This window comes from Lepidochelys olivacea (genome assembly GCF_965140295.1).
Source record: "Lepidochelys olivacea isolate rLepOli2 genome assembly, chromosome: 14".
Taxonomy (NCBI): domain Eukaryota; kingdom Metazoa; phylum Chordata; order Testudines; family Cheloniidae; genus Lepidochelys; species Lepidochelys olivacea.
In genome coordinates, this window is record NC_140424.1 from 31,991,880 (window position 1) to 32,007,162 (window position 15,283).

At 53.8% G+C, this 15,283-nt stretch overlaps 1 protein-coding gene across 1 annotated transcript; it reads left to right on the forward strand.

Annotated features, from left to right (window-relative positions):
- Positions 1 to 206: 206 nt before the first annotated feature.
- Positions 207 to 9,843, forward strand: LOC311530267 (uncharacterized protein; the record flags this gene model as incomplete). Its single annotated transcript, XM_084646726.1, has 5 exons — positions 207 to 251; positions 8,237 to 8,359; positions 8,855 to 8,934; positions 9,374 to 9,479; positions 9,820 to 9,843. The coding sequence occupies 5 exons, from the start codon at positions 207 to 209 to the stop codon at positions 9,841 to 9,843; spliced, it is 378 nt and encodes a 125-aa protein (XP_084502852.1).
- Positions 9,844 to 15,283: the final 5,440 nt, after the last annotated feature.

Sequence of the window (15,283 nt, forward strand, 5' to 3'; positions counted from 1 at the left end):
AGTAGCAGAGTGGTAATTAATGATGAGGAGAGGGCAGTGACACAGAGCAATCGGATCCCTTGATAAAGTGGAGTCATTCAAAGAAAACAAGTTGGAAAAGAACCAAAGGAAGGGTCCTATAGCTAGCGACAAAGCATGCAGGCCACACCTACAGAGTGGGGAAGTGTATCCAGGAAAGCACTGACTGTGAAGAGGATTTCGCGGCCATGCTAGGCAAGCCATTCAACATGAGCACCCAGGGTGATGCTGTGGTGAACAGGGCTAAAGCCATCATTAGATGTATGAAAAGAGCAGTGAGGAGCATAGGGAGGTGACACACCATGCGGAAGAAAAGAATCATAGAATCATAGAATCATAGAATATCAGGGTTGGAAGGGACCCCAGAAGGTCATCTAGTCCAACCCCCTGCTCGAAGCAGGACCAATTCCCAGTTAAATCATCCCAGCCAGGGCTTTGTCAAGCCTGACCTTAAAAACCTCTAAGGAAGGAGATTCTACCACCTCCCTAGGTAACGCATTCCAGTGTTTCACCACCCTCTTAGTGAAAAAGTTTTTCCTAATATCCAATCTAAACCTCCCCCACTGCAACTTGAGACCATTACTCCTCGTTCTGTCATCTGAAAGCATGAAAAAATTTGGATTTGTGCTGGAAATGGCCCACCTTGATTATCATACACATTGTAAGGAGAGTGGTCACTTTAGATAAGCTATTCCCAGCAGGAGAGTGGGTTTGTGTGTGTGCGGTGGGGGTGTGTGTGAGAAAACCTGGATTTGTGCTGGAAATGGCCCAACTTGATTATCATACACATTGTAAGGAGAGTGATCACTTTAGATTAGCTATTAGTAGCAGGAGAGTGGAGTGGGAGGAGGTATTTTTTCATGCTTTGTATGTATATAAAAAGATCTTCTACACTTTCCACAGTATGCATCCGATGAAGTGAGCTGTAGCTCATGAAAGCTTATGCTCAAATAAATTGGTTAGTCTCTAAGGTGCCACAAGTACTCCTTTTCTTTTTGCGAATACAGACTAACATGGCTGTTACTCTGAAACCATGAGGAAGACTGATCATGGAATTCTGCATGCAGTTTTGGCATCCACCTTTGAAAAAAGATTTGGAAATATTGGAGATGGGGCAGCAAAAAGCAATGAAACATATTGAGGGCTGGAGAAAAATGCCTGCGAATAAGCGATTGAAAGAGCTCAGCCTGTTTAGATGATAAAAAAGATCGGGAGGTGACATCATTGAAGTGTTGAAGTGACTTCATGGAGAGAAAATATCGGGTATGAAAGGGCTCATTAATCTAGCAGAGAAAAGAATAACAAGACCCAGTGGCTGGAAACTCAAAAGAGACCAATTCATATGAGAAAGAGGACACACATATTCAACCGTGAGGATGAATCACCAAAGGAACAAACCAGAAGGGGAAGTGGTGGGGATTCCCCACCTCCTGATGTCTTCTAATGAAGACTAGATGCCTTTCTGGAACGCGTGTAGTCAAAAACTAGCTCCTATGCTCTACAGAAAGTATGTGTTTTGCAGGGGGTCAGATGACATGCTCTAATTGTCTCTTCTGTCCATAAAGTCTGCTAATTTATGAAAAACTGAGCATAGCATGGGGAGAAGTCTCTGATGTTTTACTGTGTTCAGCTTGAGCCCACAATGAACGCTCATTGAGAGGGGTGATCCAGGGGAAGCAGCTCAACCATCCAATGTAGCTGGACAGGGGCAGGACATCAGCACTGCAAGGGAGGGGTGGGTGTGGCAGTGACATCACAAGGGCCTTTGGCAGGACCTCAGCCTATTGGACAAAGGTGGCGGGGAGGCGATGATCTCACAGAGAGATCTTGACATCAGCCAGGCAGGACAGGGGTGCAGGACAGGGGCAAGCTCGGAGATCCCTGTGGCTTTGCTTCAGCACGTCTCCTTCTCGAGGTCTCTCCTGGAGGACTGAGAGAGCATTCACTTTCACATTCGTGAGAGCAAGGAGGACTCTCTTCGGAGTTTTCTCCTTTTCTTGTAGTGGTTTTGCTCAAAAACAGACGTTCCTGTATAGAAGGTAAGAGCCTCGGAGAGGTTTGGAATCTGACCAGTTCTGATCAATCAGGTGCCAGCTGATTTTTAGGAAAGGAAAACACTAGATTGTGGGGCAGCATTTTAATTCAGACCTAGGACTTTGTCCCTTAGAATTACTGGGGACACTGGGGTTTCTCCTTTTTGTTTTCCCTTTTCCTGTCTCTCCCTCCTTTCTCGTCTTCTCTTGCATCTTTGTCCTTTTCCCCTGCTTTCCTTTCACCACCAGGACCTGTCTGTGCATGTGGAGTTGGGGATGGGGGGTTGCTCCCAAAGACATGTGGCTGGAATGGTGCTCTAAGAGTGACTCCCTCCGGTGGTGACCCGGGACATCTGGTGAGGACTCTCAGCTTTCTGCTTCTCAGAGTCTCAATGCTGATTGGGGGAGCTTGGGGCTATTGTGAGGGAGGAGACTCAGGTCCTCCTTACTCTCTTTTAAGACCAAGGAAATAGGCCATAACCAAACATGTATTTGATTGCTCTTGCTGCTTTTCTCCATTCATTGTCTTGGAGTAATTCACGATTCTCTCTCTAATGGGCTACTTCTTCTAAAATACTTACAAAATAATTAGGTTTAAATAAAGCCAAATGCAACCCCATAGCTTCAGTAACAAAGGAGTCAGGTGGCACCCTACAGAATGGGGGACAATCCGCTGGAAAGCAGGGACCCTGAAAAGGATTTCGGGGCCATAGAGGACGAGCTACTCAGCACGGTCTGCCAATGTGAAACTGTGTTAAAAAAGGTTAAAACCATTCTTGGCTGGATAGAGTAGTGAGAATGGAAAGGGAAGTGAAAGAGCATTGGTGAGACTGATGCTGGAATGTTGAATCCAGTTCTTGTGTCCACATTTTGAATATTATGTTAAAACAATTGGAGAGGGTACAGAAAAGATTCCTAATTGAGTGATGGGGATGATGCCTTCTAATGAGACATTGAAAAAGCTCAATCTGTTTAGTATACACAAAAGACAAATGAGAGGTGAGTTGCTTGACTTCATGGAGAGAAAATGTTGAGTATAAAAGGGCTCTTTTATGTAGCAGAGAAAGGCATGACAAGACCCCATGGATGGAAGCAGAAATCAGAAGAAGTATAATGACAATAAGACCCGGATTTGTAAGAGGGTGATTCGTCATTGGCACAAACTGCCAAGAGAAATGATGGATTCTCCATCTCTTGGAATAAAGACTAGATGCCTTTCTGGAAAACATTTGAGTAAAAGAAAAGCCCAGCTCTTCTGATATACAGGAGGCCTTAGGATACGCAGGGGATGAGATTAAATGCTCTAACGGTTGCTTCTGGCCATAAAGTCAACTAACTTGTGAAAACCTAATTGCGGCCTGGGGAAGAAGCTCTGTGTTATACTGTGTAGTGGGTGTCATCCCCACAAGGAAGAGTCATTGAGTGGGGTGATCCAGGGGAAGCGGCTGAAACATCCAATGTGGCTGGACAGGGGCAGGACATCAGCACTGCAGGGGAGGGGTGGGTGTGGCAGTGACATCACAAGGACCTTTGGCAGGACCTCAGCCTATTGGACAAAGGTGGCGGGGAGGCGATGATCTCACAGAGAGATCTTGACATCAGCCAGGCAGGACAGGGGTGCAGGACAGGGGCAAGCTTGGAGATCCCTGTGGCTTTGCTTCAGCACGTCTCCTTCTCGAGGTCTCTCCTGGAGGACTGAGAGAGCATTCACTTTCACATTCGTGAGAGCAAGGAGGACCCTCTTCGGAGTTTTCTCCTTTTCTTGTAGTGGTTTTGCTCAAAAACAGACGTTCCTGTATAGAAGGTAAGAGCCTCGGAGAGGTTTGGAACCTGACCAGTCTGATCAATCAGGTGCCAGCTGATTTTTAGGAAAGGAAAACATTAGATTGTGGAGGAAGTATTTTATTTCCGACCTAGGACTTTGTCCCTTAGAATCACTAGGGACGTTGGTTTTTCTCCTTTTTGTTTTCCCTTTTCCTCTGTCCCTCCTACCTTTCTCTTCTTGCTTCCTTTGTCATTTTCCTCTGCTCTCCTCCCACCACCAGGAGCTCTGTGTGTGGAGCGGGGGCCAGGGAGGTTGTGGGAGGCCCTCACAGAGAGGTGAGACTGGAATAGGGCTCCGAGAATGATCGCCTCGGTGGTGACCAGGGCCATTCTTTGGGCTATTTGATGAGAACCCTTAGCCTCCCACCCCTCAAAGTCTCAACCTTGATTGGCTGAGGAGGGAGCTATTGACAGGGAGGAAACTCTAGTCTTTGTTGTTCTCTTTTATGACCAAGCAAATAAGTCACAACCAGTTATATGTCTGACCAATGTGGATGCTGCTCTCCATTCATTGTCTTGGAGCAGTTCAATATCCTCTCGAACAATCCAATTCTTCTCAAATACTTGCTGCATAATTACTATGAACAATTGCTGGTCTGTAGCTCATTTGAGAGCAATTCTGCTACGGACTGGCTGCATCAGCTAAGACAAGTCCCTGCTCCTTTCTCAGCCTTCGTTTCTCCTTCTGTCAAGTAGGAATAACAATCCTCTCCCACCTACCTCGCCATGGGTGGATGCTGGGGATCCACTGAAGAGTGTCACTTGGAGCAGTACAGACCAGGAGGTGTCCGATCACACTGAGGCATATCAGATTATGACCTAATATTCTCTTTTATTTGTATTTTATTCTTTTGAAATTGTGAAGAGCAGCAACTACTTAGCTCAGACTGAAGCATCTCATCTAATTTTCTAGATCATAGTTGGTTTCAGAGTAGCAGCCGTGTTAGTCTGTATTTGCAAAAAAGAACAAGAGGACTTGTGGCACCTTAGAGACTAACCAATTTATTTGAGCATATGCTTTCGTGAGCTACAGCTGTCGTGAGCTACAGATGCATCCGATGAAGTGAGCTGGAGCTCACGAAAGCTTATGCTCAAATAAATTCGTTAGTCTCTAAGGTGCCACAAGTACTCCTTTTTCTTTTTGCTAGATCATAGTGTTTCCCCTTTGTGTACGACGAGACAGTTGAATGCACTGTGACAAACAGGAGATGCTCTTGTTTTGCAAACAAATATTTTTGCAAAGAATTTTTATCCTACTTCTTATGATTTCAAGAAACAAAGTGGATTCATCTGAATGGATTTTGAGACAGAAAACGGTTTCCATGAAAATGTTCACACCTTATTTCCTGGGCTTTATCCCTGCCTCTGGGGGGGTTGTTGTCTGTTAGTTAGAACAGGAGTCAGGATTGTTGTCTTCTCTTTCTGGCTCCCTCACGCTTTGCTGTGTGACACTTTGGGTAGGTCCAGTGGGAATAGGGTCAATTCTCTAACTCCAGGCAGCAGGGAGCCTGGGTGAGATAAGGGATGTTAAGGCCGTCTGCGAAGGAGAAAGGGATGTTTCCAGGTGTTGAATGTCAAGAATTCTAAACTTTGCTGAAATGGCTAGTCTCGAGAAACAAGAACTAGTTGGGGCCAAACTTTAACCATTGTTTTTTTTAAAGCCCATTCAGGGATGTGAGTCCCAGAGAGCCATGGAGAGGGGGAGCGACTTGCCCAAAGTCCCACAGATCAAGAGGCAGCAATGGAAGCAGGAGTGACCCTCCCTCTCAAAGGCAGGGGGACCAGCCATTAGGGCCTGGTTGCAATTGCCAGCTGTGGAGGGAGTGTGTGGCAGTGGTTAGTGAAGGGGTCCATCCATGGCTCTGACACTCAGTGTGAGCCTGTGCTCCTAGCTGAGAACCGTTTGCCGTCAGTAGGGTTAGGGTCCCATGGCTACAGCTCAGTGGGTTTGGGAGGCTCCAGGAAGGTGTGTAAAGTGCTGGGATGTCAGGATCCTGGAGGCGCTGTCACCTCCGCCCTAGGGCAGTGTTCTGCAACCCCTGCTGCTGGCTGAGTTTCTCCGTCCCTTGGCAATAAGACAGACTCTTGTTTTCACAGCTAGTCGATCGCCCTAGTGTCATCACCCTGCCTGCTGGCTGGGCAGGGTAACTCCTGAGGTCACCACCCTCTTCAGCCTGCCTTGGGCTTGGAGAGTGAGGAGGGGGGCGTGGGACGTCTGCTGACCCTGAACATCCGCCATCCATCATCCCATCACTGAGAGCAAGTGAGTGGCATTCGGGTTCCCCGGAGGCTTCCCCTGTCTGTCTAGGGAGAGGCAGAAATGGGGAGAGACTATCTCCAAAGGGGGATTTCCTTTGCAAACAGCCCCCAAGAGCCCCTCACTCTTAGGCCAGGTAGGGGCTTCTCCAGAGCCATCTCCAGTGTGTTTGGAAAGGTTCCAGAAATGGGGCTCCCAGCCCTTCCCTTGTGGGACACCGTTCCCCAGGCTTAGAGTCTCTGAGGTGAGCCAGACCCTGTGAGCTGCTGAGCCTGGAAATCAATGGGGAAGGAGGAGGGCGCTTGTCTTCCTGTGCCTAGGCTCTTTGTGACTTTGACGTGGGGAATGGTTTCCCAGGAGAAGTCCGGACTCCTGGCTTCTGTTCCTTCTCTAGCCTGGGCGGGAGAGTGGCCTGGGACGACAGGAGGGGACTGCTTGTCCAGAGGAACCGATGGTCTTTGGGACTGACCCCATTGCTGGAAAAGGATGAGACTTCCTGGCTATTGCAGCAGCAGGGATTACGAGGGGGAACGTTGGGAGAATATCATGCAATGAACTCCTGCCCGTGTGTGTAGATGGCACTCCCTGCACTCCTGTGCGGGCAGAAGGGACTGCTGTGGTTGGAGGAGGGAAGAGGAGGGACGGAAAAGGCCCAGGAGTGAAAGGCTGCCTTGAGCCCAGTCTCACCGCTGCTCCCCGCTCGGTTCCAGGATGGCCAGGCTCCTGCGGATGTTGCGGAGGAAGGCTCTGCAGGTGGCCCCAGAGCCTGAGGGAAGCAGCTGCCGTCTTCCCAAGGGGCAGAGCAAGCCCTGCGTCCCTGCTGGCGGGGAAGCAGCTCCCGTCCAGGCCAGACGGCGGAAGTGCCCGGCCTTCTGGAAAAGGACCCCGGCTCCCGGCGCAGGCGCCGAGCTGGGAGAGGCCCCGACCAGGCCCCAATGGAGCTGGCCCAGGCTGCGGTTTTGCAGACAGGACCCAGCCCAGGAGGGGCGCCGGGCAGGGTGGCTCTGGGGCTTGTTGTGTGGGCAGCAGCGGCCCCAGGAGCCCAGCCCTCCTTCCCATCAGGAGGCATCACCCTGCCCGCTCTCTGAGGCCCTTCCAGCCCCCGCCGGCCAGGAGGGGGAAGGTCCCTGTCCCAGCACGGGCAGCTCAGCATGGGACAGCGGCAGCACCTGGGCCTCTGGCAGCAGCCAGGCTGATGGAGGCCACTGCTTTGTTCCAGGTGAGGAGCCAGGTTGGGCTAAGGGAGGGCTGAGGACGGGATGTGAACACCCTGGGCCCAGACGCTCTCCCAGGGATACGGGGGGGGGTGTCCCCAGCCCAGGTGTCTGACCTGAGCCCCGCGAACCCCACGGACAGCAGCAGCCGTCACACAGCTGCCCCTTCCGCACGGGGACCTGGGGGTGGGGGCGTGAAGAGCTGCTGCCACTTTGGTCCTTGCTGCTCCGGGGCTGGGAGAACAGGCACCTGCCCTGGAGTCCTGGGAAGCGGAGGGGGGCTCTGCTCTGGGCTTCTGAAGCTGTTGGGGCCTGAAGGCATCCCTGAGAGGGAGGTTTGGGGCCCGATCTGCCCTGGGTGCCTGAGGTGGGAAGGGGGGTCTGGAATCCTGCTCTGCCCACCACGCCCCTGTCCTTCCCTCCCTGGTGCAGGGACCCCCCTGGATTCGGAGCAGGAGGAAGGGGTGCACATGGCCAAAGATGAAGCTGCTCTCAAGGTCATCCGAGAGCAGCTCCAGTGCAGAGATAAGGTACAAATGTTCCCCACCTGGGCTTGAACCAAGATTGCCCTGTCCCTTCCCAGCATCCCCACCCCCTGCCGAGGGTCTTGTCCCTCCTGATCCACCACCCCTAATGGGGCCCTTTTACACCCATGATGTGGGACCCCCAAGATGGGGGTGTTTGTCCCACAACAGCCGAGGTCGTTTCCCCCCACAGGCACTGTCCCACTTCCTGATCCTGCTTGTGTAGGAGTGGTGGGGGATTTGGACAATAGGCGGGTCCCCACAATCCCCCATTGAGGCCTGAGCCCTGGAGCTGGTTTGGGTGGGGTAGGAAGGTCCCTAGCTAACAGGTTCTCTCTTGCTATACCCCACTCCCGGTGGGTACAGGATGAGGGGCAGCAGCTCCTGTTCCTTCAGGCCATCTACCCCGCATGTCTGGCTGCACGGGAGAGAGGGGAGGACACGCTGGAGCCGCGCTGCTGCAAGGCGGCTGTGGTGAAGAGGATCGTGGTGAGTGAGACACGCCATACGGCAGCTGGAGGGAGGAGAGAGACATGGGTTTGGCAGGGGTATGGCCGGGCTCATGGGTGGGGACTGGGTGGTGTTGGAGGGGGCAGCAGAGGACAAGGATTCCTCGGGCTGAAGACTTGGGAGAAGAGAAGGGAGAAATTGTGAGATTGGTCAGTAGTGGGCAGGGGGGGAATTGTGGGGCTGGAGGACAGCTGAGAGTGGAGGCCAAGGAATCACGTGGTCCCAGCTCGGTCATCAGGATGGGGCTGAATGGGGGCAGTTTTGACAGGGAGGAGGAGAGAAGAGGATTGGGAGTGAGCTTTGCAGGAATCTGGGAAGGAGGAGAAGTTTGATGGGCAGGAAGGAATTGGAGGAGCGGGAGGTGGTGGGGGATCCTGCTGGCCATGTGGGGCACTGGCTGTGTCATCTCGTCATTGGGAGGTGTCAGTCGGGCCTGAATCTCACACGCTCCTTTGTCTCCTTTGCGTCTCACAGGAGCTCATTGAGGAGCTTCCCAATGACTCGTCACCCAGCGCCATCCTCGCCCACTCTCTGGCTGCAGTGGGGAACCTCTGGTACCGAGACAGCCCCATCCCCCCACCCCGCCAGCTCCCCTCACCCCAGTGCTGCTCAGGCCCAAGGCTGGGAGTCACCATCACTGTCCCTCCCAGGTCACCTCCCAAGAGTGGCGCCTCTGGCAGAGATGGTGGGGTGGGAAGGGTCACTCTCTCCTGGCGGGGCTCTTCTTTTCACTCCCATAACATGACAGGGGCCTTGGAGAGGGGCTCATTCCGGGGATCAGATACAGGAGGGGCAGCAGGCTCCAGGGAACAGCAGCTATTCCTGTCCTGCCACTGTCTGTCTGGGACGCCTTGGCCTTGTCATTCCCGAGCTAAGTGCCTCAGTTTCCATTCTCGCCAGACTGTGCCTCTATCCCTGTGGCTTGGTGTCTGTGTTGGCAACAGTCCCACCCCCGTACTGCACAGTCTAATAGCAGCTCCTCTCTCTTGCCAGCACCATGAAACCTGCCCTGGAGCCAGCCCTAGAGACCCACCTCTTGCGAGCTGCCCTTCACTCCGTCTTCACCCTGGGCACGGAGAAGGACACCACCGGCATCCAGGTACCTCCTCCTCTATCTTCCTCCTCTTCCAGAGTGGTCCTTGGTCCCTGTTCTCTTGATTCACTGGAGCTCCATCTTTAGGGGTGGGGTAGTGGAGATGGAACAAGCTGCAGGCTTGGGTCCTTCCCTCCAGCAGGGAAGAGATTACGCCTCCCTGGGGGATTGCTTTCTTTCTTTCTTTCTTTCTTTCTTTCTTTCTTTCTTTCTTTCTTTCTTTCTTTCTTTCTTTCTTTCTTTCTTTCTTTCTTTCTTTCATAAGCCGTGTTTTCCCCAGAAGCCCAGCTTCCATCCATAGCAACTTGGCTATTTCCTACTCTTCTGCCTACATGGCCCTCTGCAGAGTCCTGCTAAGCTCATGGATTAAAGGTCCAGGGGTCATCAATTCTTGCGAATTGCCTGCAGTGGGATGTGAAGGAGAGAGGCTGGGAGATGTGTTTGGGAGTCTCCCCAGTGCTTCCCAGAGACCCCTCTTCCCATCCTGTGGCAGGTGTAGGCCCAGGTTCCCTAAGTCTGACCCATGCTTTGCAGACTCTGCACAAAGTCATCCCAGAGGTCCTGGATGCCATGCTGGGGAACCTGCTGGCAGAGTCCCCAGACACAGACAGGCTCCACTTCATCTTGGAGGTGAGCCCCATTTCACCGTAACTCTTTGGGGGACTGGTAAGGAGAGACTGGAAGATGCATTTTCTACTCTGTCCTCCTAGCTGGGTTCCCAGTGGGCCGTCCTTGGTTGGGGAGGTCAGTGCAATGTAGTGTCATGTCCTTCCTTCTTGAGGAACAGAGGAAGGAGCTGGGACTCCAAGCCAGAGCTCTGCTGAGCACTAAGCACAGGGCTCCTGGCTGTCTTGGGGAGAGAGAGTCTGAAAATCCACCCTTCCCCCTCCCCTCCAACACACAGAGCCCATGAGATTAGGGAGCTACTTCTCAGAGAAGAGGCACATGCTCCTTCCTAGAGAAACAGGAGGGCCCCAGGGAATCAGCCCTTCCCTCTGATCTGCTCTGACATTCCTGGGGGGATTGTGCTCTCAGTCACTCCCTACATCCCCCCAAGGATTTGCGTAGCAGGGAAGGGCCGAGGGTTCAGTCTTCTTTCTGGTGAACTGTTCAGGAATCAGGAATTCTGGGAGGATGGGACCAGCCCCGACCCCGAACATTGTCCCAATCTAGAGAGACGCGGAGAAGTTGTGAACTGAAGGGTACAAGCTGCGTCCTGGGGGAAAGAATCCCCTTCTAAAGCTCTGCCATCAAGGACTCAGCTATTCCCCCCTGCGCAGAATGTCTCAGGCCCCTGGGGCTGGGGGCGTGGGGGGCTCATTTGCAAAGCAGGAGCAGCTGGCCACTGAGTCTGACCTGCCTCCTTTCCCCACAGCATGTCAACCTCTGGGTCGTGTCCAGGGTGTCCCAGGAGCGAGCCAGGGCTATCAGGAGCAGCACAGCCCTGCTGAGATACACAGTCACCCTCCCTGAGTTTGACGTAAGTGAGCTCCGAGCCCAGCTTGCTGGCTCCAGGCGGAGGTGGGCTGGCTCCAGCGGGCTGCAGGATCTGCTGCTGCTGCCGGGGCTGTGGCTTAGGAGGGTTCTTCATGGGGAGGCAGAGTCAGAGCAGGATTGAGCTAGGCTTGAGTCAAGTTCTTCTTGTCCTGGTTCAGTGTTGCCCCTGGGCCTTTAAGGGGACCATGCTCCAGCCCCTGCTTGGCATCCCGGGCTCCCTTGGCAGCAGAGCAAATGAAGGCTCGATCTCAAGCTCCTCTCCCCCGGCATCTCCTGCAGAGGGGCTAAGGGGAAGGAGCCCTCTGGCCCAGGGCGGACAGGGAGCTGAGAGGAAAATGCTGATGGAGTCCCCTCTGCTCTCCCTTCCATTAGATCTCAGCCGAGTTCCCTCGGATGGGGCACCATGTGGCCCAGCTGGCTCTATTTGTCAGCGATCCAGACAAGGACATCAGCCGGCAGGCCAGGGAGGGGACTTACCGGCTCTACCAACTGCTGCTCCAACAGAGGGGTAAGGAACCCAGCTGCGACACGGAACTCAATAGCGGACTGAGAGTGACCACAGGTTGATAATGGGACCCCAGACCATTTCTCTCAGACTGACCCCAGCTGGAGGACAAGTCTCTCTCTGCCTCTGTTCTTCTCCACTCCACTGTGCAGCCACCAATGGGATTGGAAGGACACAGAAACTGCAACCAGAATGAGGAGAAAAGTCTCTCTCTCTCTCTTTCTTCCAGGCCTGACCATACATGAGGCGGAAGATCTCTGGTGCTACGACTGGCACCAGGACAGCAGGCTGTTGGGCTACAAGAATACAGCCAGAGTGGGGGAGGTAAGGGCACTGTGCCAGGGCATGACACAGCTCAGGGAGTGTAGCTGGCTGGGTTCCCTGCAGTGGATGCCTCCTGGAGACAGGAAAAGAGCCCGCTCCTTATTTCCAGTTCAGAGTTCCTCATCCAGCAACCAGTGGGACACGCTGGTGCTAAAGGTCCCACACTGGGACTGGGCCATGAGTCTCCTTGTTCTTGTCAGGCTGCAGGTTGGATTCCCCTTGAAGAAACCAAGGAGTTGCAGAGGCCATACCCAGCAACTAGAAAAATCACTTAGCTCGTGGTAGAGACCTTTGGTCTGTCAGCTCCAACCCCCTCCACACGCACACTCCTCTATCCACTGAGGTGCAGGAGATCTCTCTGCTGGAAGCAAGATAGGGTCCCCTGTCATCTCTGTGTCAGCAGATTGGGCCTGCTCACACACATTAGAGATCCATTTCCAGCCCATCCTGGCCCCTGCCATAAATTGCCTTCCCGAAAGAGCCACTGGAGGCTTTGGTCCCTCAGCATCTGCGACCTTTTAATAAAGGGGCTTCCCTGAGCCCTGGGACCCTGAAAGCCTCCTGGGGAATGAACTGCCTTGGCCACAGCAGCTCTCTTCCCCACTCTTTGGGGCATGAGACGCCATTGTACCGCCAGGACTTGGAGGCTGGCTCTGGGCAATCTGCTCAAGCCTCATGTCCTCTTGGTTTTAGGTCTTTGGAAAATTGTTCTCCATCGGGCAGAGAAGATCCTTTGTGCAGACAGCTTTGCTGGCCATCTATGACCCCCTGCTGTGTGTCAGCCAGGCTGGGCTGGTGCTCGTCTACTCCCTCCTGGGGGAAGCCCAGCAACTGATGGGGGACACGGTAAGCAGCTGCAATCGACTCAGAAGCTTGGGGTGGGGCTCAGGGCCTCCTTCCCATCCTCTCGCCATGCGCTGGCCTGGTAGCAAGGAGCCTAGTGGGGACTTCTGGACTTCATGGAGTTCTGTTCTTAGGATGTGGTGCTCTGCTATCACTCCTGGGAAGGACAGGAGAGTCCCCTAAGTGCCCTCTGGGAACCTTTCCTGCCCCACAGAGCTGCACCCATTTCCCCATGGCCTAGTGTCCATGTCACCCCAGCCACCATCGAGAGTTGCTCCCATCCCTGGCAGCCTGGGAGGCCAAGGACTGAGTGGTGATGGTGACTGACTGAGGCACATGGGCGTGGGAAGCTGGTCTTGCTGTGGTAAGGCTGGACCCGCTCTCGAGAGAATGGGAGGATTCAGTTGGCAGGGGTTGCTAACTTGCCCTGTTCAACAGGGCTGCCATCCTGTGGTTTCAGCATTTGTCACTGGGGTGTGTTGGGGAAAGGTCTCAAGCTCTCCCCATCCCACTTCACTGCTGCCAGAATCCCTCCCGCCCCCCGCCACCCTTCTAGAGCCCCCTCCCTGCCCTACCTGGGTGGGGATGGAGGTAGGGGTGGAAGAGAGGGTTCTCCGAACTTGAGCGGTGTCCCCAGGTGGGTTGGAGGTGGAACAGCTGTCACGGGCACTGATGGGGAGGTGGCAGGAGCTCACCCGACAAGGAGGGGGGTTGGTACTGGAGGTCACTAGAGAGTACAGCAAGCCGCCATCCTGGGGGTCAGGAGGGTGAATCTACCACTCAGACATGAGCAGCTGCTGGGTGGAAATGATGGTGCTGGTTCCAGGTGCCCTTCATCCTCCCTGATTCCTGGGGAGTGTCTCAGTCTCTGACATGTTCTCGTTCCCCTGCAGCACGAGGATGTCACAGCCAAGGTCATGTGCCAGCTTCACATCATCCGGCACTTGCACCAGATGCCCGAGGCGCTGCAAGGGCTGTGGCTCATCTGACGCTCTTCAAGGTTCCCCTCCCTGTTCAGCAAGTCCCACTCCCTGCTGCAGGTACTGCTCTGTCTCACTGTAAATGCCAGGCTAGTGGAAGCGGAAATGGAGGCCCTGGCATTTACAGAAACTCTCTCCCCTCTCTGTGGAGCTGTGTCCTTCCCTTGGCCCCCCAAATTCCTTCATCTGGGGCAGGAGCTCTTTCCCTCACACCCATATCCCTCCCCTCTTTCCTTGATCTCACCCCCATCCCATTCCCCGTGCTCCCAGGCAGAGATCTTCCTGCCCCATATGGCGCAGAAGGACCTTTGGGTCAGGGCTACAGACTGCATGCCCAACTGAAGCTCAGGAAGCTCCACATTTGAAGAGGTGAGGATGGGACAGAGGCTCAGGGCTAGCTTCATCTCCTGCCCTTTATTCTTCCTTTGGCCCTTCTCTGAGCTCTCTGAGTCTGAGATAAAGAGGAGCCTCCTCCCCCCGTGTCTTCTAGGCCCTGGGGTGTGGGACAGCCTCACAGATGGGTGCAGTCAGGAGCTGAACCACCTTAGGGAGCAGTGGGGACAGGTCCCTTGTCCTAGGAAGCCAAGCAGTGGTAGTTCTCAAAGAGGCTGAGAAGGAAAACCCCGCTCCCTCTTGGAGGTAAGAGCCATTGACTTCTTTGGGCATCTGGGTTTCTTGGGGGAGAAATGGGATCCCTGCTGCATAGCCTGGCTGGGAGCTTCCCCCATCCCTGGGACAGAGACATCTCCATCAATGTGCCACCCTTGTTTTTTTCCAAGCAAGAGGCTCCCCAGAGAACTCCTCCTCAAACCTCTTCTCCTGGCAGGGTTTCTGGGAGGAGGCTCCCGTCCCTCAGTCTCCAACTCCATCATGCAGTCTCTTTCACCTAACATCTCCGTCCTCCAGCTCCACTTCCCGCAGCAGGACAAACGGACCTTCAGCTCCTAGAGAACAGACTCTGACCTCCTTCTGATCAGCAATGGGGTTTCCCCCTCCCCTCAGCAAACCTGTCAGCCGGGCTGGACCGGATTTGAAGGAGGAGGTATCTAACAGGGTGGCCTGGCCTATGGCTGCCTAGCCTGGGGCTAGGCCAAATTGATGATCAAGTGAGCCCCACCTGAGAGGAAACAAGGGAAAACAGCATCAAAAGTCCAGAAGCAGAGTGAGCTGTTCAGTAGACGGCCTTGGGCCAAACCCTGGAGTCCAGGGTAGGACTGGCTTCTCTCACCGTCCCTAAGAAAGGGGACATAGAAGACCAGAGAAACCCAAGAAGGGCAACCCGAACCGAAATCAGGCTGAGGCAGAACTCCCCATGAGGGTGGAAGGCCTTGTTTCTGTTCAAGACATTTTGGGACTTTGTTTGCAAGGAGCACAACCCAGGAAGGAGTGGAGTAAAGGACAGTCACCTGGTTGGAGGGCTGAGTTCCCAGCCAAGAAACTGCAAGAGTGAGTATCAGCGGGGTTGCTCGCCCAGAGAGAAAGCGGTGACACGAGGCCTGGCCAGCATCTAGCGGTGAGTGAACTCTGGTACACACCCAAAGTGGCCGTGTCTAGAGCCCTGTGTAGGCTCTTCTGTGGGAAGTTCCCATGGGTCAGTGGGGCCGGAATCTCTCCTGCTCCTTTGGTCTCTGGGCTTCCCACGAGATGTCTGGTGAACTGCC